Here is a 26,360-nt window from a genome sequence, read left to right on the forward strand (position 1 = left end):
TTTCTCTGGGTTCTTCAGTTTCCAACACAGTCCAAACACATGCGCTATAGGGGAATTGAATAAACTAATTTGGCTGTAGTGAATGAGTGTGTATGGATGTTTCCCAATGATGGGTTGCGGCTGGAAGGGCATCCGCTGTGTAAAATATATGCTGGATAAGTTGGCGGTTCATTCCGCTGTGGCGACCCCAGATCAATAAAGGGACTAAGCTGAAGGAAAATGAATGAATGTTTGTCATCTACTTTGTGTAACATACATATGACGTAACAAAGAAGTGTTATTTTCTATTTAACTGCATTTTCAAAGAAGCATTTTTGGAAAAATGGGACATTTATATTTATGTAATAACTTACAACATTATAATAATTATATATATTAATTTTTACGCCAGCTTTATCTGATTTTTTATCAGGGGTCATCACAGCAGAATGAACCACCAACTATTCCAGCATATAAGCTATGCAGCCGATGCCCCACTTACTGGAAATAAATATATCTTTTAATGATCTGTGATTGAACTAAACCGTATAATGTAACGTAAACTGCAATTATATATACAATCAAGTATAAATCATCAATAGATTTTAAGCATTTTAAATAACCAAATATTATAATTATGCATATACGCAACGCACTTTTATTTTATTAATGTGTGTGTTTTTTTTTTTTTTAATGTATTGATTTATTTCTTTTAATTTAATTTAGTTTTACTCAAATGCAGAACACTCAGATTAGGTTTGTCATTTTTATTTATTTTTTATTATATTTATACAGCGCTTTTCCAGACACTCAAAGCACTTTAATGGATATGACAGTAGAGGATTAGTAGGATTAGCATAGAACCTCGAGATGGGAATCTAACTCAGGTTGCCTTGAACACCGGAGTGCCATGACACTAATCACTACACCTACTGACAAAAGTCTTGTCGCCTATTCAAGTTTTAGGAACAACAAATAATACCTGGACTTCTAGTTGATCATTTGGTATCAGAAGTGGCTTATATGAAAGGCAAAGGCCTCTAGATTACACTTATTTTACCACAATAAAATATGATCGGGCCTTAATTTTTAATTACTTCGTTAGGACAGTAAGATCTGACTTTGCTTAGACTCAAACTTACTAATAAACTGATTAATAAACACATCTGGAATGGCAAAGAAAGCGCTCCTGCAGGACTCCCAGAGTTCATCAAGATCCTTTGGATTCATCTTCAATGCCTCCTCCATCATCTTACCCCAGACATGCTCAATAACGTTCATGTCTAGTGACTGGGCTGGCCAATCCTGCAGCATCTTGACCTTCTTTGCTTTCAGGAGCTTTGATGTGGAGGCTGAAGTATGAGCAGGAGCGCTATCCTGCTGGAGAATTGTCCCTCTCCTGTGGTTTGTAATGTAATGGGCAGCACAAATGTCTTGATACCTCAGGCTGTTGATGTTGATCATCCACTCTGCAGATCTCTCGCACACCCCCATACTGAATGTAAGCCCAAACCATGAGTTTTTCTTCACCAAACTTGACTGATTTCAGTGATAATCTTGGCTCCATGCTGGTTCCAGTAGGTCTTCTGCAGTATTGGTGATGATTGGGATGCAGATCAACAGATGATTCTGCTGAAAAATCACTGCCACTTTACCAAATGATCAACTAGAAGTCAAGTTGTTATCTGTTACTCGACAAGACTTCTGTTGAGTAGTGTACACCATTGGTGCCGACAAGTTTTATATTTCCTATAAAGCATTAAATACTTAACAAAATAAAAGCGATCTGCAAGACGAGAAGAAAAAAAAACCCAGAAACACTTTCCCCAATTTTTTTATTTAACATTTTGTACACAATAAATACAAATATTTTTACAGCTAATAATATGCAGAAAGAATATTTTTCACCTGTTCTCTGATATTGTCACTGCAGCAACAGTCAATTGTTGTTAATCCATCTGTTATTTATTCGTTTATTAATTACTAGCAGCGCGGAAACACCTTCAAATTTTAATAAATCGCAAATAAAATCACTTTCCAAATTAAAAACAACTAGAATAAGCAGCTAACGCTATACTGTAGAAGCTCCAAAGAGTTGAAACTGGCCAGGAAAACTGGGGAGCGCCAATAAAAAAAAAAAAAAAAAAAAGTGAGTATAAAAAGACTGCGTTCGTTTCATAGGAGAGAACAGTTTTTGACACGATGGGCTTTAACCTCTAACCATAAACTTCAAAACAAGTTCGATAACATTCAAAAGATCTCAACGAGATCAACAAGAAAACAGGCTGTGACCGAGGAAACAAAGGGAAGATCCGCAAAACAATCTTCCGCTCCGATTTAAAAAAAACAAAATGGCTACCAAAACAAATGCTTCTTTCCTCCCACTCGCTCTTTCCCTAATGACCTGTTCCTGCTTAACACGACTAAACCATCCCAGAAAAAAGGATGCATTTTTTATTTTTAATATTATGGAATCGACGTAACATTATGGGCAAACTACAATCAGTCACTCTCACCGGATCAAGAACACAACGCCGGGCAGCTTTAGCATCGGAAAAAGAGGCAGTCGGGATATAAAAGATGATCAAGCAGTGAAATGCCAGAAAAGTGCTGGGAGATATGCCTGAATATACAGATGCTATTATGGTGGATACGTATGATGAACAATGCATGTCTTTAACTGCAAATAAAAGAAAGAATAATAATAGAAACAAAACGTAGCTGCCCCCTGTACTGAGCAAATGCACTTAGGACATGGTAATAGATTCGCCTGCATCAGCTGAAATTACGAGAGTATTCACTTCAAAATGAGCATCTGCTGATCATTCTCAGGTCATCAGATCAGGTTTTTCTTCTTCAGTAGAAAATATCTGTAGTTACCCTGCTGAAAAATCCAGCTTAAACCAGCCTAGGCTGGTTGGCTGGTTTTAGCTGGTTGACCAGGCTGGTTTTAGAGGGGTTTAGGCTATTTCCAGGCTGGTTTCCAGAAAATGACCAGCCAAATCCAGCTAAAACCAGCTTGACCAGCCTGGTTTAAGCTGGATATAGCTGGTTTTGGCTGGACTCCCAGCTTGGCTAGGCAAGCTGGTTTTAGCTGGTCATCTCCCAGCCTGACCAGCTAAGACCAGGCTAGAAACCAGCCTGGAAGTGGCCAAAACCCCTCTAAAACCAGCCTGGTTGACCAGCTAAAACCAGTCAACCAGCCTAGGCTGGTTGAAGCTGGATTTTTCAGCAGGGTATTCATGAAGTTTAATCGCATTTTTGGAGTCAAAAGTAACACATGTGTGACTCCTGACGATACACTGAGCTCTTATGAACTGAATAATCAAGTCTATGCTAGAAATTACGCTCAGTTTTCACTGCATAAGGCGATAAAGGGAGAGTTCACACAAAAAATTACATTTACCATCAAGGATGAAGGTGATTTGTTCCTTCGGTGGAGGATTAAAGAAGATTTTGTAGCTGAAATTGTGGTCATTTGATGTGATTTGTTCAATGGTTACCCATTTTTGAGATTCAAAATAAACATATAAACAAGTCTAAATTAATTCACTCAGCTTCTCTAAAGTGTATCGATCAGCCTGTGCAAGAAGCTGAACTTTATTTACTAAATGAAAAGCTTTAAAGGGATAGTTCACCCAAAAATCTAAATATTCTCACGATTTTAGTCACTCAGTGATTCCAAAAAAGTTTCATTCTTTTAAAGAACACAAAAGAAGATATTTTGAAGAATGTTAGAAATCTGTAACCATTGACTTCCACAGTCAGAAATGCACCATAGGCAAACACATACTATGGAAGTCAATGGGTACCGGTTTCAAACATTTTAAAAAATATCTTCTTTTGTGTTCATTAGAAGAAAACAAGTAAAGGAAGGTGAACTATTTCTTTAATACTGCTGTGTATGAAAATATTTGCAGTTATTCATGAAATTAAATCACGTTTTTAGAGTCAAAAAGAGACTCCTGACGATACACTGAGCTCTTATGAACTGAATTATCAAGTGTATGCTAGAAATTATGCTGTTTTCACTGCATAAAGCGATATAGGGACAATTAAAGCAAACATTTGTCTTTAAAATCAAAGATGAAGGTGATTTTTTCCTCCAGTAGAGGAATAAAGAAGATTTAGTAGCTGAAATTGTGGTCATTTGTTTAATAGTTACCCATTTTTGACATTCAAAATAAACACATAAACATCGCTTATGAAGCGAACCGATCAGCCTGTGCAAGAAGCTGAACTTTATTTACTAAATGAAAGTTTATTATAAATAGTTCACCCAAAAATATAAATATTCTCGCTATTTTAGTCACACAAGTGATTCCAAATCGAGATGAGTTTTATTCTTCTGAAGAACACAACAGAAGATACTTTGAAAAATGTTAGAAATCAGTAACCATTGACTTCCATAGTCAAAAATGCACCATAGGCAAACATTATAGATGCCAATGAAAACCAGTTTCAAACATTTTTCAAAATATCTTCGTTTGTGTTCATCAGAACAAAGAAACTCATAAAGGTTTGTGAAAAGTGAGAGTAAATGATCGAATTGTCAGTTTTGGGTGAACTATTCCTTTAATACACAATTTCTAGAAAGCCTAGTACAGGGGTGTCCAAACTCGGTCCTGGAGGATCGGTGTCCTGCAGACTTTAGCTCCAACTTGCCTCAACACACCTGCAAGGACCAATCTAGAAAGCCTAGTAAAAGCTAGATTAGCCAGCCCAGGTGTGTTTGATTAGTGTTTGAGCCGCAGGTATTCATTTCATTTTGCCTGTTTGTGCTTGTTTGACTCTAAAAATGATGGTGGCATCGATGAGCATGTTTTATTTTTGTTGAGTCAATGAACTCAAATTTGAGTGCCAGACTTTGCCCATGTTGTGAACTAAAGCTAATAAAATAGTGAATAATAATAAGCTTGTTGCATATAGCGATCATATTCCTTTATTAAAGCTCAGTGTATCATCAGAAGTCAATGGGATTGATTTAGACTTGTTTGCATGTCTATGTTGCTTCCATTATACAAATCATTAAAGATTCAGCTTAAAATCTTCTTTAATTCTGTACTGAAGTAAATAAGAAGTCACTAACATCTTTGATTACCTAAAGATGAGTAAATTAGATGTAAATTGTTTTATTTTTGAATCAACTATCCCTTTAATCTTACATTATCAGCCAGAGGTATTCATTTTGTCTATTGTACTCGTTTTGCCTGTATGTGCTTTCCTGACTCTAAAAGTGATGGGGGCATGTTTTAAATCACCCTAGACAACAAAAGTCAACTTTTTTCCACCCAAAAATGAAAATTCCGCCATCGTATACTCACCCTTCACTTGTTCCAAACCTATTTGTGTACAACAGAACAAGATAGAAGATATTTCAAAGAATGCTTCTAGCTGGCACCCATTGACTTCAATAGTAATTTTTGCTCCTATTATGGAAGCCGATGGATGCCAGCATTCTTCTAAATATCTTCTCTTGTGAAAGAAACTCATAAAGGTTTGAAAGAGAGAGTAAATGATGAGGTAATTTTCATTTTTGGAGTGAACTGTCCCTTTAATGTATTAAACCCAATGAGTAAATGAACAGCTAAATCATTTTTGGAGTGAACAATCCCTCTGTAATCCCCATCCATCTTTCCGTCAACCTTTTTCTGTGCTTGTTGTAGGGAACGAATCCCCTCACAATCTTCAATACTGCCGTGACGCTCAATATAAGAAAGAAACCCGGGTGTAAAAAGCACATTATCTGATACTCCTATCATGATGTATATATTTCCATGAAGAGCGCGGAAACGAAATGTGTACAGAAACGTCTTCAGATTCGATTTTTCGAGGACTAAATATTAGTAATACATACAAACACTGGTCTTGATAATGAAAAGCTGAAGAAAAGGATATAGCTATGTAGTTAGTACTTCTCAGATCAACACAAGACAGAAGAGGCAAGCGGAACTGAGGGGTACAAAGAGCGAAGTAACCAGCCTTCCTCTCGTTTTTCATAACCCTCCTCTTTTTCCGTTTATGTACAGTTCCCTTTCTCCTGGAGACGTCCATATGATCTGCCATGTCGAACGTGAATATAACATTCCTATGACGACAGTAATGTACTGTGCTATTACATATGAAATACATGAATGGTAGGACTATTGGTGACCCCGTTTTTTTAGTATCCTCCCATGATTCCTTGTATTGCATGTTCAGCTCTTCAAATGCCCGATGAAGAGATGGATGTGCAAGCGCAGCCTCTTTTTAGCACCCTTGTATTTGATTTCTCTCCGCACGCTTTTACAAGCCAACCCAAATGAAGTGAATTTACTGGCAGATCCCGATGCGCAATAAAAGTAATTACGAATACAGGGATTAGAGTTTGGCATGAAAGCGGTTTAAGGCACCAAACAGTGTGTGACGCCGAAAGAGGTGTTTGTTTGTTTGTTTATGTAAAACAGGGCGATGCTTTTTGAGACGCTGTTCTCCACCCCCCGTTGGGATCTAAGGATGCTCATTGGGTGGGATAACGCATGCCCCGCCCCCTTCCGTGAGGAGTGGGAGGGGTCAGAGGTCAGGTGGTGTTTGCTGTCAGCCTCAGCTCTACACCAGTGTGATCTCCACCTCTTCAGTTTTCTCCACCGCCCGGCGAACGTGCTGCTTCGGAGGAGGAGGAGCCGCTCGAACCTGCACACACACACACACACACACAAAATAAAGCAGTTCAGAGCAGATAGATTTCCTATATTAATATGACTAAATTGATATAATAATATGCAAAACAATTAATTAAATAACAAACAAAACAACACAAGCACACACAAGCACACATACCCGTATAGAAGAAATAAAAAATCTTTCATATTTTTAATGTTCAATTCCATTCACCTTTATTTCTATTGCGTTTTTACAATGTAGATTGTGTCAAAGCAGATTCACATAGAATATTATAGTACAGTGAATCTCAAACTTTTTTCATCAAGTACCACCTCAAAAAAAAAAATGTCTCTCCAAGTACCCCCATAATGAGCAGCATTGAACTACAGTAGAGTAGCAGGCCCAGTAAAGCAGCTACAGTTCTTCACAGTTCAAAAACGTGGCAGCTTAATTCATATTATTAAGAATATTTATTATTGTCAGCCACTTTAAACATAAATAGTCTGAACGTTAACACTGTGCTGTGCTTATATGTAAAAAACAAACTAAAAAAGTCAACATTTAAATTAAAATGTGTAAAAGGTCAAAAGAAAAGAGCTTTACTTAAATGTAAGGTATTAACATAGTAGCCAATTCATAAACACCTGAAAATGTTGCCTGGACCTCAGAAATATAGGCTATATATGTCATATAATGAATATTATTATGTCATATTCATATATAAATAATTTTTGATAAATTTTGAAATATATGTAGCATGTACATATTACAAATTTGATTCCTCCACGCACCACTAGAAGGAAGCCCGCGTACCACTAGTGGTGCACGTACCACAGTTTGAGAACCACTGATATAGTAAATTGACACGGTGTCAGTTCAGTTTTCAGAGTTTAAGTATAATACATCTTAATTTTACTAAATTGTTATAATAATATGCAAAACGCTTAATTAAATACGAAAAAACACACCTATGCACACATATATGTGTAGAAGTAATAATAAAAAAAAAATTTTTAAGTATAAAACATTTTAATTTATAAAATATATATCGCCCTGAATTTTTATGTTGTGGATTATTTTAATAACTTTTCTATTTCATCAGAAAAGTAACAGTTACTCAATAAGTAATTGAATTACTTGACTGAAAACAATCACACCCTGCTGAAAAATCCAGCCTAAACCAGCCTAGGCTGGTTGGCTGGTTTTAACTGGTCAACCAGGCTGGTTTTAGAGGGGTTTGGCCACTTCCAGGCTGGTTTCCAGCCATTTCTAGCCTGGTCTTAGCTGGTCAGGCTGGGTGGTGACCAGCTAAAACCATCTTGACCAGCCTAGCAGGCTGGGAGCCCAGCCAAAACCAGCTATGTCCAGCTTAAACCAGGCTGGTCAAGCTGGTTTTAGCTGGATTTAGCTGGTCATTTTCCAGCCTGCTAAGACCAGCTAAGACCAGGCTGGAAATGGCTGGAAACCAGCCTGGAAGTGGCCAAAACCCCTCTAAAACCAGCCTGGTCAACCAGCTAAAACCAGCCAACCAGCCTAGGCTGGTTTAAGATGGATTTTTTAGCAGGGCACATATATCCTCCTGAGACTCCGTACATTGACTGTGTTTTCATGAATTTTCCTTGTATTTTTTGAGCTACTCTTTCAAGTCCTGTTGTACTGTTCAGAGGAAATCCTAGTGATATGTCTTTTGATTGGCTGGCATGCCAGGAACCACTTCTTACACTGCATCCAAAATGGCCGACATACAAACAAGCATATTTTATGGGAAGGAGAAAGGCATGTAAAATTGAGCTTTTCAAATGTTTTTTACTATTATTATCACATTTATATTTGTTTATTAAAGTGTCAGGAACAATACATTTAGCTTTCAAATCTGTTAACTTGTTTGTGTTTAAAAATATCATCCTTTTTTAAATGTCCACTAAAGTGGACCCCAGGACCATCTTAATGTTTTAATGACTGCATGTTGTAGGAGGGAGAACTGAAGCAGAGAGGATTCTTTATAAGATAGTTGAGGGAGACTCTGATTTAGAGTCTGACAATCAGACAATTAGAGAATGACAATCAGTTTTAAATCGTTTTGATGTTAAATTTGTTTTAGATCAGGGGTGGCCAACCCTGGCTGTTTCTCAATATGCTTTCTTCAGTGGTCTTGCGTCCTCGTGTAACGTCATCATCAGCTGCCTAAGTTCAGTTCCAATACTCAAGATCGCAAGTACGGAGGACGCGTGAAACGTCCCGGATGTGATCTTGATATGGAGGACGCACTGATGCAGACTTGAGCACCGAACTCGCTCTGGAAGTCCCAGAAGTCATTGCGACTGGAGGTGGGAAGCGCTGCATTTTATTTAGATTTATTATTAAAGTTCAGAGATTTCACTTATTTACCTCAGGAGTTTCCCTAAATGAAGCAGTGAAATTAATCATTAACATGAATATACTAATAAAGGAATAAACACATTAAGGGTTGTTTGTTTGCTGAAATTCGTATTAAAATTTGTTTTATTTATATTGTGCAGAGTATATTTATAATGTTTTCATGCAAAGTATATAGTTTGAAGAGGGTGGAAACAATAAATCATTGTATGAGTGCTGTAATGTTTAAATAATTTCCATTTAAAACACGTGAAGTTCACATGACCATCAGGAAGAACGCAGCATCCCATTTCTCAAAGGATGCGTTCTCTGGCCTTGCGGTCTCCTGAGTTCTTCTTCCGAGGACACCTGGCAAGACCTGTCTCCACAAGAACGCAAGTCCGTTCTCTGCGTTCTTGAAATTGAGAAACAGCCTCTGTTCCTGGAGATCGACCTTCCTGCAGATTTCAGTTGCAACCCATATTAAACACACCTGCCTATAATTATCAAGTGCTGATCAGGTCCTGATAAATTGATTCAGGTGTGTTTGATCAGGGTCGGAGCTGAACTCTTTAGGAAGGTCGATCTCCAGGAGCAGGGTTGAGCACCCCTGTTTTAGATTAACGTCACTTCTTTCTTTTTTTTTTTTTTTTTTAGTTCGACTCTCTGTCAGAATAAACTGTTTCAGGAATTTCAGTACAAAAGGAAAAAATGGCTGTTACATTAATATTGGATTAATAACTCTTTACAGCCATTTCCTGTACAGTTTTGTTGTCTGGTCATTTTGAACTAAAATGGTCCTGTGGTCCACTACAGTGGACATGCTGTAAAATTAAAAACAAAAACAAAATGTAAAAACTTTAAATTGTAGATTTTTTTTAACCCAAAGGATGTAGAAAATCACGGACATTTAAAAAAAATTTATTTGGGTCTCAGGAGGATATACCAATGCATAGACTATAGAAATTAAACTCTTAATTCTTTAAATATATGTTAAATAAGACCTTTTAGTTTTATTTGAAAAGATTAACACTAAAATGTAAACAATATATAGATCAAAACACATTTGAAGCATTCTGTTTAACATAAACCATATTTGTTATCACTTATTATTATTAATCTTAATATACTTAACACTTCATTTCTAATCTAAATATACACAACATTTCTGTCTGGTTCTTGAATCTGATTGGCTGATAGCCATGTGATACTTTGCAAATAACAGCACTCGTACAGCCTCTTCACCCTTGTGTATTACTCCACCCACATAGAGCAAATATTCCTGCTTTTGGGCAACATAATGTACTTTTAAGGCTTTATTAGTCAAGAATGTAGTTGCTTAGATTGCAACTATGCAGTTTATTTATAAGGATATAAATATAATACTTTAAAATATTTATAATTTTGGAGATTCAGTGCGTCAGCTGCCATGAGCCTGTCTGAGCAGATCAAAGAAAGTGATGGTTGATGCTCCACCACAAGATGGCGACAGAGACCGAATAATAAGTCCTTATGGGAGAAAAGCTCAGCTTAAAATTCAAACTACAGCTGATCAAATCATTATAAATCCGGTAAGTGACATTCTATGTCGATCCCTCTTTTGTAGTGCTGTATATATACCACAGAAACTGGTAGGCTGCGTCCGAAACCGCATACTTCCATACTATATAGTACGCTAAATCAGTATGCGAGCCGAGTAGTATATCCGAATTCATAGAGTTCGAAAATCAGTATGCGATAAGTACCCGGATGACTTAGTACTTCCGGCGAGATTCTGGAGTGCGCATCCCATGCACGCTGCGCTATCCCATAATGCCCCGCGAGAGAATTCATGAATGGAAGTGAGGCGATGCAACTGACGCAGGTAGGTCACGTGATTATGACAAAATGGCGGATGTAGTACGTCCGAACTTCATTCATACTTTTCACATTCATACTGTATAAAACGTACTTTTTTAACGGCCGAATAGTACGTTTAAATTCAAATGCAGTACCTATTGAGTAGTAGGCGGTTTCGGACGCAGCCGTAGTGTTTGCTTTGGTTTTTCAGGGTTAATTATTGTGATATCCTGATTGCAACAGAGAAATACTGGCAAATCTCTGTAGACTGATGGAATTTCATGTAGTACTGTTGTATAAACGCAATATCACACTCGAGCCAAAGCACTCCTCCCACCAGTGCTGATATACAGCCATATCACTCTGCTACTTGTATAATATTGCTCATATATATATATATATATATATATATAAAATGTATAATGTATAAGGCATTCAAGCAGACTTGAGATGAAGCAAACTTGTTGACGTACAGGTCTGAGTTTTCCAGGGCCGGATCCGTCAGGAGTGAGTCTCAGCGGCTGAGAAAATCCCGGACTCTCTGGACTTAAACTGGAGTTGTGATCTGAACCAAACACAAAACAGTCTGGAATTAAATAGACAGTTCATTCAATAACACCGTCATCATTCACTCTCCTTCCATTTCTACCAAACCTATTTGACTTATCTCTTAAGAACACAGAAGATATATGGAAGAATGTTGGAAACGTTTGACCTCCAAGCATTTCTTTTATATCCTACGAACATCAATGGCAACATTTTTTTGACTTCTAAAGCATAAAGATACCATAATATGTTTGAATGTGCCTACAGCACCCAACCCGCTCTGAGCTGGGATCGAATCGGCGTCTTTTCACATGGTGGTCGGTGGCTCTACCAAGGAGGCTAAAGACCATGAACTCAAGCATCTGTCGCTAGAAGCCAGAGGAGTGAAGTTTACCTGCACAGCACTTCACTAGCTGGCCTCTGCTACACAGATATTTAAGAAACATGCCAAGTGAACATACTTGTTTTCCTGAAAAACTATGCTAAAGTTTCTGAAAATGTGTGTTCAGTGTCAGAATGTCTGTCATTGTTTTATCTGTAACTCCGCCCACTGCCAGTTTAGCCAATAATGTTTCAGCAGCCCGGGTTGCCTTGGTGGACAACAGAGTATTTAATTTTAGTCATGAAGGCTGCCTTAATATCAGTGGTGTAAAGTACTTAAGTAAATGTACTTCGTTACTTAAGTATTTTTTGGCTACTTTGTACTTGTACTGAGTATTAAAAATATAAGCAACTTTTACTCTCTACTCGACTACATATTTAATTGAATATACGTACTCTTTACTCCTCTACATTTGAATGGGCGCTTATTGTTACTCGTTACGTTGTATTGTTCGCGACAAGTTGGCATCGTTATCTACCACGGCTAATAATTGGGCGGACGAGGCGATATCGCCATCTGCAGGCTGCTGAAGGTACTGTATGCTATTTATGAGCTAAATCATGTGAACGTGAATTAGCAGCTTGCCTAATACCAGGTGTTTAATTAGCGACATGGCTGCAGCAAATGATGAAGCCGTCGGCACATCAAGCAGTGCCAGCACTGATGACCATTCATGCTCTTATCTGAAAGAAAAGTTTTCATTTGCTGATGTGCAGAACGGCTCTTACAGGATGCAATGTCTCACTTGTTTGCCACGAACCACGAAAATAAGTGCTTTTAAGAATTTATCGTCAAATTTGAGAAAACACATTGAAGTAAGTGTCTGTTTAATGTTAATTTAATGTGAATTTAATACAGGTACTGACATGACATGACTATTTGTGATGTATTTTTCATTGAATTTATATGTAGCAGGGCCGGAGTGGGACTCCTTTTCAGCCCTGGAGTTTCAAGCCTCAGACCGGCCCACCTCAGTTCACGACTGACTATATTAAAATAAGGCCATTTCCAAACCAGTTTCTAATGACACTATCACATATTTTTTTGAGAAAGCAGCTGCTTTAGAACTTCAAATGTTCAACAACCCTAACAGTATTATATGTCTCAACAATAAAAATGAAAAAAAAATAAATTACTCAGACAATGATCGAACCCGGGTCCGCGGCGTCGCAAACTAACATGCTATCCACTGAACTACAACGACTGTTCATCAAGTAGTGACTCAGCGAGAAAATAGATAAAAAGAGCAGAGCTGCGGTAAAATAATTAATAAAAAGGCTGTGGTCAAGTAAATAAATAAATACATTTAAAAAGTGTGACTGCTGAGAGCAACAGATTCTGGAGCTAGAGATACCGGCCCTCGCGGCCAAAAAACGGATTTCTCGGAATTCTCCCGGTCCTCCCGATTAGCCAATCCGGGCCTTATATGTAGTTTACTAAGTTGAAAAATAACACTGCTCCTCTGTTTAATTTTACTACAGAAAAAACACCTAATCAATTGAAAAACTACTCAAAATAAAAGTATTGCCCCCCTTTGAGATGGTGAGGTGAATCACATGAAAGTCAGCTCTGACTTTTTTTGTTTTTTTACTAAGTTTTACTACTTTTTTTTTTTTTTTTGAAAATTGTTTGTGCCTTTTTTGAACATTTGAGTTTGAGACTTTTTGTTTTATTTATTTTGTTCATCTATTTTGTTCTGCCATTTTGAAACATTGAGGTGTTCAATTTAATGTCTATATTAGGAAATAAAACGTATTTTGATGTTCTGAGCCTACATTTAGTATGAGTAAAGTACTTAAGTAATTTTAAAAATCGGATGCTTTAACACTTTTACTCAAGTCTTATTGGAGTTGGTGACTTGTAACTTGTAATGGAGTCTTTTTTACAGTAAGGTATCTGTACTTTTACTCAAGTATGGTTTTCAGGTACTCTTTACACCTCTGCTCAATATACACTCAAAAAATTGTTAATTACTTATTTAAAAAAGAGCTAAATTAAAACAATTCTTGATATTTTTTTAGGGATAACGTAATTGTTTTATGTTCCGTTCACTTAAATAAATCAGTTTGTGTTTACACAACATGAATGATTTATGTGGAACTTTTTTTACAGTGAAAATGCAACCTCCAGAGGACAGTGGCAGCCTCTAAAATGAGATGCAGATTCAGAATTACAAAATTCCACATGAGTTGGCTTTTATTTAGCAAACAATTCAAATATTACAAATGTAATTATCAGTGGAGCAACTCACAGTGTAAAGCTCATTCTTCAGGCACACTCGCTCCTTTTGATGCTGCCAATCTGGCAACCTAAATGTGCTTTGCATGATTGGAGAAGGGGTCGGAATAAAAAAAAAAAAAAAACCTCTCTGATATTTTGAATTTGGACTGCAATACTTTGTTCAACCACTAAGTTTTAATCCAACACCTTTAACAACATTCTTCAAAATATCTTCTTTTGTGTGCACCAGTGAAAAGAAAAAAGAAACTCATAGATTTGCAACTACTCAAAATGTGAGAAAAATGTAATTTTGGGTGAACTATCCTTTTAAATCAACACGTGAAGTAAAAATGGAGGCTTCATGAGGACAGATGTCTTACTCTGCGCTGTGGTTTTCTGTGGGACGGGCAGCTTGTGTTCCCCATTGACGGAGGGCGAGCGAGGCAGAGATGGGGCGCTGCTGGTCTCCGGGCTGGTGAACGGACTGCAGGGTGGCTGATCGTACAGCGGCAGAGGAGGAAGAGACGAGTGAAGCCTTTGGCATGGAGACGCCTGTTGGACGACAACATACGTTAGCTTGCTAAGCTAGCACATAGGCATCTATAAACCTTTTTATTCACTCAGTGACACATATTCATTAATACGTACAACAGCTGGAAAGTTTGAAGTCATCTCATTAGGTAAAATAGCTTATTTCCCTGCATTTTAACATTCTTCCAAACATTTGGGATAATTTCAGTACACAAGTCAGCCAAGTCTATAACACTGTTCTAGTGGTTTTAGAATATTATTCATGAAAAATGGCTTAAATATTGCGCCCTTATGGGGTTAAGTTGACTATATTGTGCTATAAAATCAACAAATTGAGGTGTATTATGACTGCGTGTACATGATTATCTCCAACAGGATAAAGAGAAATGCTTTGATCTGGTCTAAAACAGGATGACGTTGATTACAGGAAGGAAACGTCACGCCTTTAATCAGCGTTAGGATTCAGAAATCAAACCAACTCAGAAACACTCTCAGGCCGTATCTGAAATCACACAGTATACCTATTTTAGGCAGCAGCTGTTTGTAGTGGTGTCCGAAATCATAGTGGATGCTGTAAAGTACACTCAATCAATCCCATAATGCATTGCAATAAAGAGCGTACAATGTACACTACCTGACAAAAGTCTTATCATCTATCCAGGTTTTAGAAACAACAAATAATACCTTGACTTCTAGTTGATCATTTGGTATCAGAAGTGGCTTATATGAAAGACAAAGGCCTCTAGATTACGCTTATTTTACCAGATTAAAACTTTATCATAATAATAAAATACCATGATCATGCCTTAACTTTTAGTTATTTCACTAGGACAGTAAGGTCTGACTTTAATTATACAAAAATCTTGTCACTGAACAGAAATAATGTCCAGTATAGCATATAAAGTCAAGCTGCAGTGGAAAATAATGCAGGATAATTGCAGGACTCCCAGAGTTCATCAAGACTCTTTGGATTCATCTTCAATGCCTCCTCCATCATCTTACCCCAACATGCTCAATAATGTTCATGTCTGGTGACTAGGCTGGCCAATCCTGGAGCACCTTTGCTTTCAGGAGCTTTGATGTGGAGGCTGAAGTATGAGAAGGAGCGCTATCCTGCTGGAGAATTGTCCCTCTCCTGTGGTTTGTAATGTAATGGGCAGCACAAATGTCTTGATACCTCAGGCTGTTGATGTTGCCATCAACTCTGCAGATCTCTCGCACACCCCCATACTGAATGTAACCCCAAACCATGATTTTTTCTTCACCAAACTTGACTGATTTCTGTGAGAATCGTGGGTCTATGCTGGTTCCAGTTGGTCTTCTGCAGTATTGGTGATGATTGGTATGCAGATCAACAGATGATTCATCAATAAAATCCACCTTCTGCCACTTTACCAAATGATCAACTAGAAGTCAACTTATTATCTGTTGCTCTTATAATTAGCGTCAACGACAAGACTTTTGTCAGGTAGTGTACACTCACCAGTTAAAAAAATACCCATAATGCACTGTGAGAGATCTTGCACTGAGTGCATTTTCACATCTGACCACAAGATGGCATCTAAAGCACAATCCTATGTAAAACTGTTCAGATGGCACTCTGTGGCATGACGGGAACTTGAACAGAGTCCCAAATCATACCTGCCAACACTGTTTTTCCCGGGAGTCTCCCGTAATTCAGACCCATCTCCCGTATTGTTCTGTCTCCCATAAAATCTCCCCCGCCCCCGCTTCTCAGCCTTTTTGGTACAGTCCGGCTAGTTTTTTGGTTCAGTCCTCATGCACACTGAACCCAACGCGCAACCATCTTCATACCTGCTACCCGGTCTTCAGTTTGCACGCACCTTCCCCCCGTTCAGGCCCGGATTAAGAACTCAGGGGCCCCTGGGCACATTGACTTGTAAGGTCTCCTACCCGGCCGCACACCTAGAGTTAACTTAAAAACTAAGAATAATATAATAATTTAAATAAAATGAATCTATATTTTGTTGCCCATATATTTAAGTAAATGATATATACATATATATTTATAGTCTACAAAGATTTAACTTATTTTTCAAAGCATTGAAAAAAATACTAATAAAACTAGTGAAAATTCATGTTTTTTAGTAAACTTATTATTAATATATATTTATTTTTTATTTTATTAAATTTTTAAAGTTTTTTTTTTAACTATATATAACTTTTACAAACGTATGAAGCATATTATTGGCATGGCATATAACACACAATGCTTCTCCAATCCAGTTCTATGAATCTGAGTCTTTCATAATACATACACTTATTAATGATTTATTGTCTCTCTCTTCTTCTCCTCGTATATTCTCTACTCTCCTCGTGATGAAGAGCAGGCAAACAGCATAGATCAACTTGATTATAAACCTAAAAGTATCCGAAATCACACACATTATACCTCTTCGGTCTCTCTCTTCTTCAGGGCCTTTCTCTCTCTTTCTCCCTCTCTCTGTCTGTCTCTCTGACATGATGAATCCTGTTTGAGCTGCGCTGCCGTTAGCCTCCTCCGTCTGGTTAATGCTAGCTTACTCATCTAACGTTACCATAAGGTCTTCTTCATAGCCTCGTTCTCCTGATCATGGGTCTGTTTAAAGAAGGTGTGTATGGAACATGCCTCAATAAAGATGCCTCCTCTCCTCTTTCTTTCCCCATTGGTTAATCCGGCCCTGCCCTCGCTCTTCACTTTGCGCACACTCCAGGATTTTATGATCTGAATGTTGGCAGGTAGGTCCCAAATTGTCCAAAATATGCTGGAAGTTTGCAACTTTTGCTTGAGCTTCTGTTAAATCCACAGATGGCAGAATCCTAGAGAGTCTAATTATAGGCTGTACTAGGTACAGTTGCCTCGAACCGGAAAAAAGCACGCTTGTCCCCCCTCTAGTTCCCCCCGACGGCCCGCGCTCATACCACAATTGGGCCTCGGCGCGCTTACGTCATCGCTGCTGCGCTGTTCAGTGAAAAGCGCTCTCTCACTCAGCAGCACAGTGGAGATTTCTCTAGTTATATCGTTTCAGTCGTTTAATATGCAGTCAAATATTTCGCCAAACAGTCCTTAGGGATGTGGTGACGCAGTCAGATATTTCGCCGAACAGATCCGCCACTTTCGGCGCTCATAAACTATCATAAAGTCCTCGTGCTGCAGGAATGAGGAGGTTTGCTGAAGGTGCAGCTGTCGTGCAGTGAGGGGTTTGCGTCTTTAATAAACTACGGCAGTTTGCGTTCACTGAACAGTAAGAATGATTAATAAATCCATATGAAACAGCCCCTTAAAAGTCACGTCTTGCTTTCAGTTTCGGGCTTTGGCGCGTTTTGCACTCACACTACAAGCATACCGCACCAAAGCCCAAGTGAACCGCGCTCAGGCCCACCTCTTATAACCGGGCCAGGGCCGGCCAAGTGAACCGTGCCTGAGCCCGATTTAGCGCACTCACACTTCTCAAACGATCTGGGAAACGGGCCTGGGCACGGTTCGGATAGCATAGTGTAAGTAGTGTTATTATATTAGTGTCATTTTGAAACTGCTGCTTCTTCTTATGTAAGGTGATCATGAGTGGTTTAAAAGGCACCTCAAATAAAATGTATTATTATTAAAAATCTAAATCAGCTGTGTAAAATGAGACAGACACGCAAAATATGCAGCACGAGAGCAGAATTGAGAAACGCCGATGTAGGGAATAGTGAATGAGGATAAAGGAGGAGCAGAGAGTCTGAATGTGTTGATTTAGGCCGTACTCACACTAGGTACAGTTGCCTCGAACTGGGCCAAAGCACGCTTGTCCCCCCTCCCATCTCCCCCGACGGCCCGCGCTCACACCACAAATGGGCTTCGGCACGCTTACGTCATCGCTGCTGCACTGTTCAGTGAGAAGCGCTCTCTCACTCAGCAGCACAGTGGAGATTTCTCTAGTTATATCGTTTCAGTCGTTTAATATGCAGTCAAATATTTCGCCAAACAGTCCTTAGGGATGCGATGACGCAGTCAGATATTTCGCCGAACAGATCCGCCACTTTCGGCGCTCATAAACAATCATAAGGCTCTCGTGCTGCAGGAATGAGGAGGTCTGCTGAAGCCGTGCAGCTGTCGTGCAGTGAGGAGTTCTTGTCTTTAATAAACTACGGCAGTTTGCGATCACTGAACAGTAAGAATGATTAATAAATCCATATGTAACAGCCCCTTAAAAGTCACGTCTCGCTTTCAGTTTCGGGCTTTGGCGCATTTTGCACTCACACTACAAGCATACCGCGACAAAGCCCAAGTGAACCGCGCTCAGGCCCACCTCTTATAACCGGGCCAGGGCCGGCCAAGTGAACCGTGACTGAGCCTGATTCAGCGCACTCACACTTCTCAAACGATACGGGAAACGGGCCTGGGCACCATACGGATAACAGTGTGAGTAGGCCCATAGTATCATTATATTAGTGTCATTTTGAAACTGCTGCTTCTTCTTATGTAAGGTGATCATGAGTGGTTTAAAGGCACCTCAAATAAAATGTATTATTATTAAAAATCTAAATCAGCTGTGTTAAATGAGACAGACACGCAAAATATGCAGCACGAGAGCAGAATTGAGAAACGCCGATGTAGGGAATAGTGGATAAAGGAGGAGCAGAAAGTCTGAATGTGTAGATTTGTGTAGATTCCCGTCTCTCACCTGTGCGTCTGTTCCCCAGTGAGCGTCTCCATTTTCGGAGGCCGTCAGATCCTCCACCAGGACGGAGGGAAAGACGCCCACTCGGCCGTTAAACTCGCCCTCCCAGAAGCCGTCGTCCTCCTGGTTGTCCTTGTTGAGGATGCGAATGATGGCGCCTTCAGGGAACGACAGCTCCTCGTCCGTCTGACCCTCATAGTCATACATGGCCTTCACAAAACTCACTGGGAGACACACAGAGGAGAGGACAGTGCTTAACAATAGGTGTGAATACAGTTGGAGCTCGTCTACATTTGCTGGAGGTGATTTGAAGACACAAGTGGACTAGTTAGGGATCACATTCTTACAATAAAGCACACTACAACACTAACGCTTCACTTTAAATAAGTTTATATAAGATTAAACCTCATTAAGGTGTGCATGTGTGTTTTGTGTTTGTTTGTGTGTTTTATGTGTGGGTTCATGTTTGTCTCTGTATGTACAATTTGTATGTGTTTGTGTGTATTTGTATATGTGTGTTTTTTGCGTGTGTTTGCTTGTTTGTATGTACAATATCTCTATGTTTTTTGTATGTTTGTTTGTGTTGGTGTGTTTTGTGTGTGTGTGTGTTTTTGTATGTGTATGTGTTGAGTGTGTGTTTTGAGTGTATGTGTGTGTGTTTGTTTGTATATGTGACAGTCTCTGTGTGTGTGTTTGTATAGTGTGTGTTTGCGTGTTTCATGAGTGTGTTTTGTGTGTTCATGTTTGTCTCTGTATGTACAATTTGTGTGTGCTTGTGTGTATTTGTGTGTTTTTGTGTGTGTTTGTGTGTGTGTGTGTGTGTTTGCTTGTTTATTTGGATGTACAATGTGTCTATGTTTTGTGTATGTTTGTATGTGTTGGTGTGTGTTTTGTGTGTGTTTGTATATGAGTGTTTGTGTGTGTGTGTTTTTTTGTACGTTTATGTCTGTGTATTGAGTGTATGTTTTGAGTGTGTGTGTTTGTTTGTATATGTGACAGTCTATGTGTGTGTGTGTTTTTATATAGTATGTGTATTTGTGTGTGTTTGTTTGCGTGTATGTGTTTTGTGTGTATTTGTATGTGTGTTTTTTGTGTGTTTGTATAAGTGTGTGTTTCTATGTGCTTGTATGTGAGTGTTTTGTGTGTTCGTGTTTTGTCTGCTTCTGTGTGTATGTTTTGTGTGTTTGTAGGTGTGTGTTTGTGTTTGCTTGTATGTGTGTTTTGTGTTTTCTTGTGTGTGTTTATATGTGTGTGTGTTTTGTGTGTGTTTGTATACGTGTGTTTTTTGTTTGTATGTGTGTTTGCTTGTGTTTGTGTCTGTTTGTATGTGTATGTGTGTGTTTGTTTGCTTGTGTGTGTTCATGTTTGTGTCTGAACGTGTTTTGTGTGTGTTTGTATGTGTGTGTTCGTGTTTGTGCTTCTTTGTATGCATGTCTGTGTTTTGAGTTTGTATGTGTGTGTTTAGTGTGTGTTTGCTTGTGTACGTGTTCATTTGTATGTGTGTGTGTTCGTGTTTTTATCTGTTTGTATGTGTGTTTGTGTGTTTGTATGTGTCTGCATACGCTTGTGTATTTGTTTTGTGTTGCGTTTGGATATGTGTGTGTTTTGTGTGTGTTCGTATGTGTTTGCTTGTGTGTGTGTTCATGTTTGTGCCTGTTTGTATGTATGTCTGTTTTGTGTGTGTTTGTGTGTGTGCATGTGTTCCTGTTTGTATGTGTGTGTTTGCATGTGTGTTTTTGTATGTGTGTATGTATGTGTGTGTGTGTGTGTTTATGTGGTTGTCTCTCGGTGTGTGTGTGTATGTGTTTGTACAGTATGTGTGTTTGTACAGTATGTGTGTTTGTACAGTATGTGTGTTTGTTTGTGTTTATGTGTATGTTTGTGCCCCCGTGCAACTGTGTGTGTGTGTAATTGTGTTTGTGGCTATTTATGTTTTGTGTGTGTGTATACAGTATATGTGTGTGTGTCTATTTGTATGTGTTTTCATGTGTGTTTTGTGTGTGTTTGTATGTTTCTTAGAGTTGTGTGTGTGTGTTTGCATGTGTGTTTTGTATGTGTGTGTTTGTGTTTTTGATTTGTATGTGTGTATGGTTGCGTGTCTTACTGCTGCTGTCTCCATTGAAGCTGCCTGATGCCAGCTCAGGCTCAGTGGAGTTGCTGGAGGAGTGTGATCTGGCGTCCAGCGCGGCGAGGGATTGGAGCATGCTCAGTACACTGTTAGAGGTGGGGAACTGCAGGTACTTCTCTGGAACGTAGCCCACCTGCCCGGTCTTATTCCGCGCCTGCAACCAACAAATGCAACACAACATTTAGAGGCAGACTTTAATGAGGAGACCTAAGGTTACGCCTTCCGTCTGCACACTACACCAGAGATTTTCAGCCCCAAAATGGGAGTGTTTTGGAAACGCTAGAGAGGCCGTTTTGGTTTTAAAATGCTGCTGCTCCGTGTCAGTGTGGATGGGGGAAAACCATAGACTGTAAAAGATGAATAGCGCAAATGAAGCTACAAGTAGGCGTGGCTAACTGTTGCCATTTTGTTAGTGCGTCATTGCGCCGACCGTGGGATACCAAACAAGGGCAAAGAGGCAGAGCTACAGACGCCTGCAAGCATTTTGCTTAGACAGGCTTTTCTTTGGAAGAAACGCTTAATCCTTCATTACCTGCGACTCGTTTGTGTTCTAGCACAATTAAGTGCACACAGCGTGCCACATCATTTGATAATGGTACGAAATAATCCCAAAAGGCAACTGACTGTGTAAAGCCAAATAAAACACAAGAAAAATACGATGAATATGCCGAGTTCAGCAGCTAATCAGCCGGAATCAGCTGAGGTGAAGAGACCTGTCACTCAAGTGGCCACGCCCTTAATTATGCAGACTAAGGGTGCTTTCACATCTGTGAATCGATTCAGTTGTTCCGAAACAGAGATTACAATTGTTACATTGATGCTCTTTGCTCTTGGAGCGGTTCGCTTTCACACTGCAAAGTTTCTAATCGGACCAAAAGAGCTAAAACAAGTCACGTGCGAGTAAACTCTCCTCACATTGGTCAGAGTGTCAGGGTTTATTTTGCAGCGTCCTGCTCAGCTGTCAGGAGAGGTGGTGGTTTGGTGGTGATTGACAGGGTGCGCGCGCTACGTGTCTGAGGAGAGACGCGGTGGGAAGGGGTGAGAAGGGTGCGCGACGATGCCTATTTGAGGACCGGGAGGGAGACGCGAGAATACCAGGAGATCATCAATCGAGCATCCGTAGACTCGCGAAACTTCCCGCCCTACTCATATTTCTCTCTTCATATAGTCGTAAGCCTATTACATATCCATAAAACACTGTGATATAACCGCGCTCGGATCGGATCGCTTTCTCACTGCAATCGAACCGCTCCAGGGTTCGTTCTAATCGAGCCGAGACCACCTCATTCAAGCGATCTCGGAGCGATTACTTTGGCGTGGAACAGAGAGCGATTGCCCTGTTCACATATGCCAAACGAACCGCGCTAACTGGGCAAACGAGACGTGTTCCGAAACAAAAGTGTAGGTGTGAAAGCACCCTAAATATAACCTAATATAAACTAAATGGATGAGTTATAAAAATGCGGACATTTTAACATTAGGGTCAATGGAAATGTGCTCTATTATGGAGCCGGGCCTAGTGGAATTTCAATGAACTGCAGTTACAGTTACTTCTGTATTAGCTTTACGAGGGAGAGCGGGATGTTGCCCCTTGGGGAAAACAGAGACATCTAAAATTGGATATTGAGAATAATATTGAGAAAATATCAAGTTTAACAACTATATGAGGTCTAGTGGTAGATCTCTGATGAACTGTCCGACGTGAGCTGCTCTCACCTAAGGAGCTGTGCTCAAAACACCCACTGACTGCCATGAGCTCAGACGTTGGGTCCCACTTTATATTAAATGTTGCTTATACTTGTGAACTTACATGGTAACTAGGTGTGTATAAGTAGTATGTAACTACAGTATTGAAAGATTATGTGCAGTTTAGTTCTGTTGCATTTACATTGATTAAACTCTGATGTGATATGATGGGTTGACCTGTGCCTCAACCCCCACAAATGGATAGGTGTGAACTAAATGACCCTTTTACAATCTCAATGGGTACTAGCAAAACAACAGCTGAAACATCTGATAAGAGGGTCCTGCTGAGCATCGTAAACACAGAATGGTTTGTATGATTCTAGTATAAAGTACTGTCTCACAGACAGTACTTCGGGTTAAGTTACTTGAAGACTGACGGGTTAACATCACTGCTGAGGAACTGCACTATTCATTGTCTTCAATTAAGTCTTCTCTCCGTAAGAACTTTGGTCAGCTTACTTATTTTATGTATTAGAGTAATCTAATACATTGAAGAGCCACCCAAGAACGGTTAACGCAAATACAGCAAAATCTAACACTACAGTGATGTAAAGTAACTAATCAAAAATACTCAAATTACTGTAACTTAGTAGTTGTTCTCAGAAATTGTAATTTACTAAGTAGTTTTAAAAAATGTTTACTTTTACTTTTCTTTGTGTACTTTTACTCCATTACTTTCCTTCAACTTGCAGACTTTTTTTCTCTTGTCTATGAGGATTAGAAAAATCAGTCCTGTTTTTCCTGTCCAATCAAATCACACATATAAGGTGAATCGCATCATAATGAACAACCTCAAGACATGGGCAATTTTATAATAGCAGCAAACTGTTTGAAAGCATTAAAAGTGTCTAAGAAGATGTTTAAAATCACGTAATGACCCAGTGATTGTTTAGATGCATGTCACTGATGAGAAGATGACGGATGTTTACTGTAAGATGACCAAAATGGCCTTAAACACCCAGCAGGCACAAGACATCAACATGACATCAGATTGAAGTTGTACCCCAACATAGGGGAAACAAAAATCGGGTTGATGTCAGAACCCAATGTCAGGCCTACTGTACGTCAATGTTCAACATCCAACCTAAAATCAACCAAATATCAACGTCTAATGATATTAAAGCTTGACGTTGTGGGGACGTTACCACTATGACGTCTATCAGATGTTGGATTCTGGTTGCCATACCTGACGAATAAATGTCAGTAGTTGACGTCAATATGACGTTGGTTTAAGATGCTGGCTCGACTTTGGATTTTGGTCACTTTCTAACAACCTTTTTTCTAACAATTATTGGACATTAACATAACCTTGTCTTTAGACGCTGGATAGACATAAAATTTTGGTCACTTGACATCACAACCTAAATCGAACCTAATATTAACGTCTTATGATGTTGTGTGCCTGCTGGGCAATAACTAGATGCACTACAGAATGTTACGTTTACACACACATTCACAAATCACATGTAAACGCATCTGCTTTTTACAGTGTATTACTCACTACTCGAGTACTTTTGAAAGGGCTACTCTTTACTCATACTTTGAGTAATACTCACAACAGATACTTTTACTCTACTTGCACAACATTTTTGGGTAAGTAATGGTACTTTTACTCGAGTATAATTTTTCAGTACTCTTTCCACCACTGGTAACTACAGTGTATGTACACACTGGTACATAGTATTTACTAGTGTAATACTAGTGTAAGTACACACATGTAACAACCCACTGAACAGTATGTGTAAGTTCAAAGGTGTAACAGGACATTGGTAACAACACTAAGAAAGTACACATCTGTAACAAGAACTATGTAAGCGCATTGCGTAAAAACAATATGTACTTGCTGGTGGTTTTCCCACTCCCACACCTGTTTGCATACTATGTACTTGTGAACATTGTATGGCAGAACTAATTCTGCATTATAAGGTTTCACCTTGTGGTACCAGTGTAGGCTTGGGTGGTAATACGGTAATATGGTATACCGCGGGATCTAAAAATAGCAACTGTGTCAGTTTTAATATCGTTATACCGTCATAAAAACAATGCACTTAAATAGGAGACAAGTATTAAATATTAAAATTATTTATTTAATGCCTACAAATGGTTATGCGTGATTGTCATCACGGGAAAGTGTGGAAGAGAGAAAGAGAGAGAGGGAGAGGTGGCGAGTCGCGTACCAAGTGACCTGCAGTTTGGCAGTATTTCCGAACGAGAAGGGAGACGTAGTAAATACGAACTAGAGGTCTGCATTCCGCGGGACTCGACCAGATTTAGTGCAGTGTGGGAATGAGTTTCCGAATAAAGCGTGGGGCGGGAGCGGCCGGTAACTCTGGTGTAATTTGAAAGGATTCCGCGTGGATGCTGTTTGTGTGTGTGTGTGTGAGAATGAGAGAGAGAGAGAGCATAGTGCTGTGCGTATCTCTCTCTCTCTCTGTGTGTGTGTGTGTGAGTGAGAATGAGAGAGCGAGAGAGCATCCTGCACAGATCTCTACAAACAAGACAAACAGGTGACCGCGAGCCTGAGGTCACATATACGGTATTCAGTTTCTGAATGGTTTAGGCACAAGCCAACAGTTTGATGACGCTGTCTGAGCCTTACGCCATAATTTTTTTAAAATTATGCACGGTAATATCGGGGTAAAATAGGGAGGAGGTTTGACGGTATCAAAATTTGGATACCGCCCAAGCCTACACCAGTGTACTACTTACACACTACTTATACACACCTTGTTACCATGTAAGTTCACTAGTATAAGCGACACTTAATATAAAGTGGGACCCACAATGCTCTACAACTAAACTATGTTAGCCTCGTAGCCTCAGTCTGTACTCAAAATTTCAACAGGTGTTTGATTGGTTTACCTTCACCCAGTCCTCCATGTCTCCATCCTCAATCACCTCCAGCATCTCCTGCTCATCAATGGTGAGTTCATCGGGCTGTGAAGCCTGAGAGAAACACACAGATATGAGGATATTGTGTAATGCAAGTTCAGTCGTGCAAGGTCATATTTTACCACCAACCTGATTTCGCCAAGTAGGACAGGTTTCTGGATTAACATCTATGTTGATATTGGAACTAAATTCCAATCAGCCAATCAGAATTAAGGGATCCGTTTACAGTTTATGTTAGGCTTATGGTTAGGTTCATACACTTCTACATGATTGTTGGTCCCTTCTGATTTCGGGAATAAAATTACCAGATATTATATATCTGAGATATATATATATATATATATATATATCTATAACCAGAGTTATGGTTGGGTTTAGGGGTAGGGAATAGGTATGGATCACATTTTCCAACAAAAAAGATGTTCCAAGATCAACA

General features: G+C 39.2%; 1 protein-coding gene across 7 annotated transcripts in view; it reads right to left on the minus strand.

The window, feature by feature from the left end:
• Positions 1–1,797: 1,797 nt before the first annotated feature.
• fchsd2 (FCH and double SH3 domains 2) overlaps positions 1,798–26,360 on the minus strand; it is a 186,517-nt gene continuing 161,954 nt past the window's right edge. For 2 of the 7 annotated variants that reach the window (XR_012394169.1, XR_012394166.1), the window contains 7 exons: positions 25,895–25,978; positions 21,263–21,440; positions 19,162–19,382; positions 14,344–14,515; positions 11,289–11,380; positions 3,153–6,651; positions 1,798–2,910 (listed from right to left, as the gene is read on the minus strand). Coding sequence is in view for 2 of the 7 variants with exons in the window: in XM_073930164.1 (XP_073786265.1) it covers positions 6,568–6,651; positions 11,289–11,380; positions 14,344–14,515; positions 19,162–19,382; positions 21,263–21,440; positions 25,895–25,978 (831 nt within the window). In the remaining 5 variants the exon portion in view is untranslated. Of the gene's footprint in view, positions 6,652–11,288; positions 11,381–14,343; positions 14,516–19,161; positions 19,383–21,262; positions 21,441–25,894; positions 25,979–26,360 lie in introns of all 7 variants that reach the window. The other 5 variants (XM_073930164.1, XM_073930163.1, XR_012394170.1 and 2 more) reach the window with 4 other exon arrangements.

This window comes from Danio rerio, chromosome 18 (assembly GCF_049306965.1).
Source record: "Danio rerio strain Tuebingen ecotype United States chromosome 18, GRCz12tu, whole genome shotgun sequence".
Lineage (NCBI taxonomy): Eukaryota > Metazoa > Chordata > Actinopteri > Cypriniformes > Danionidae > Danio > Danio rerio.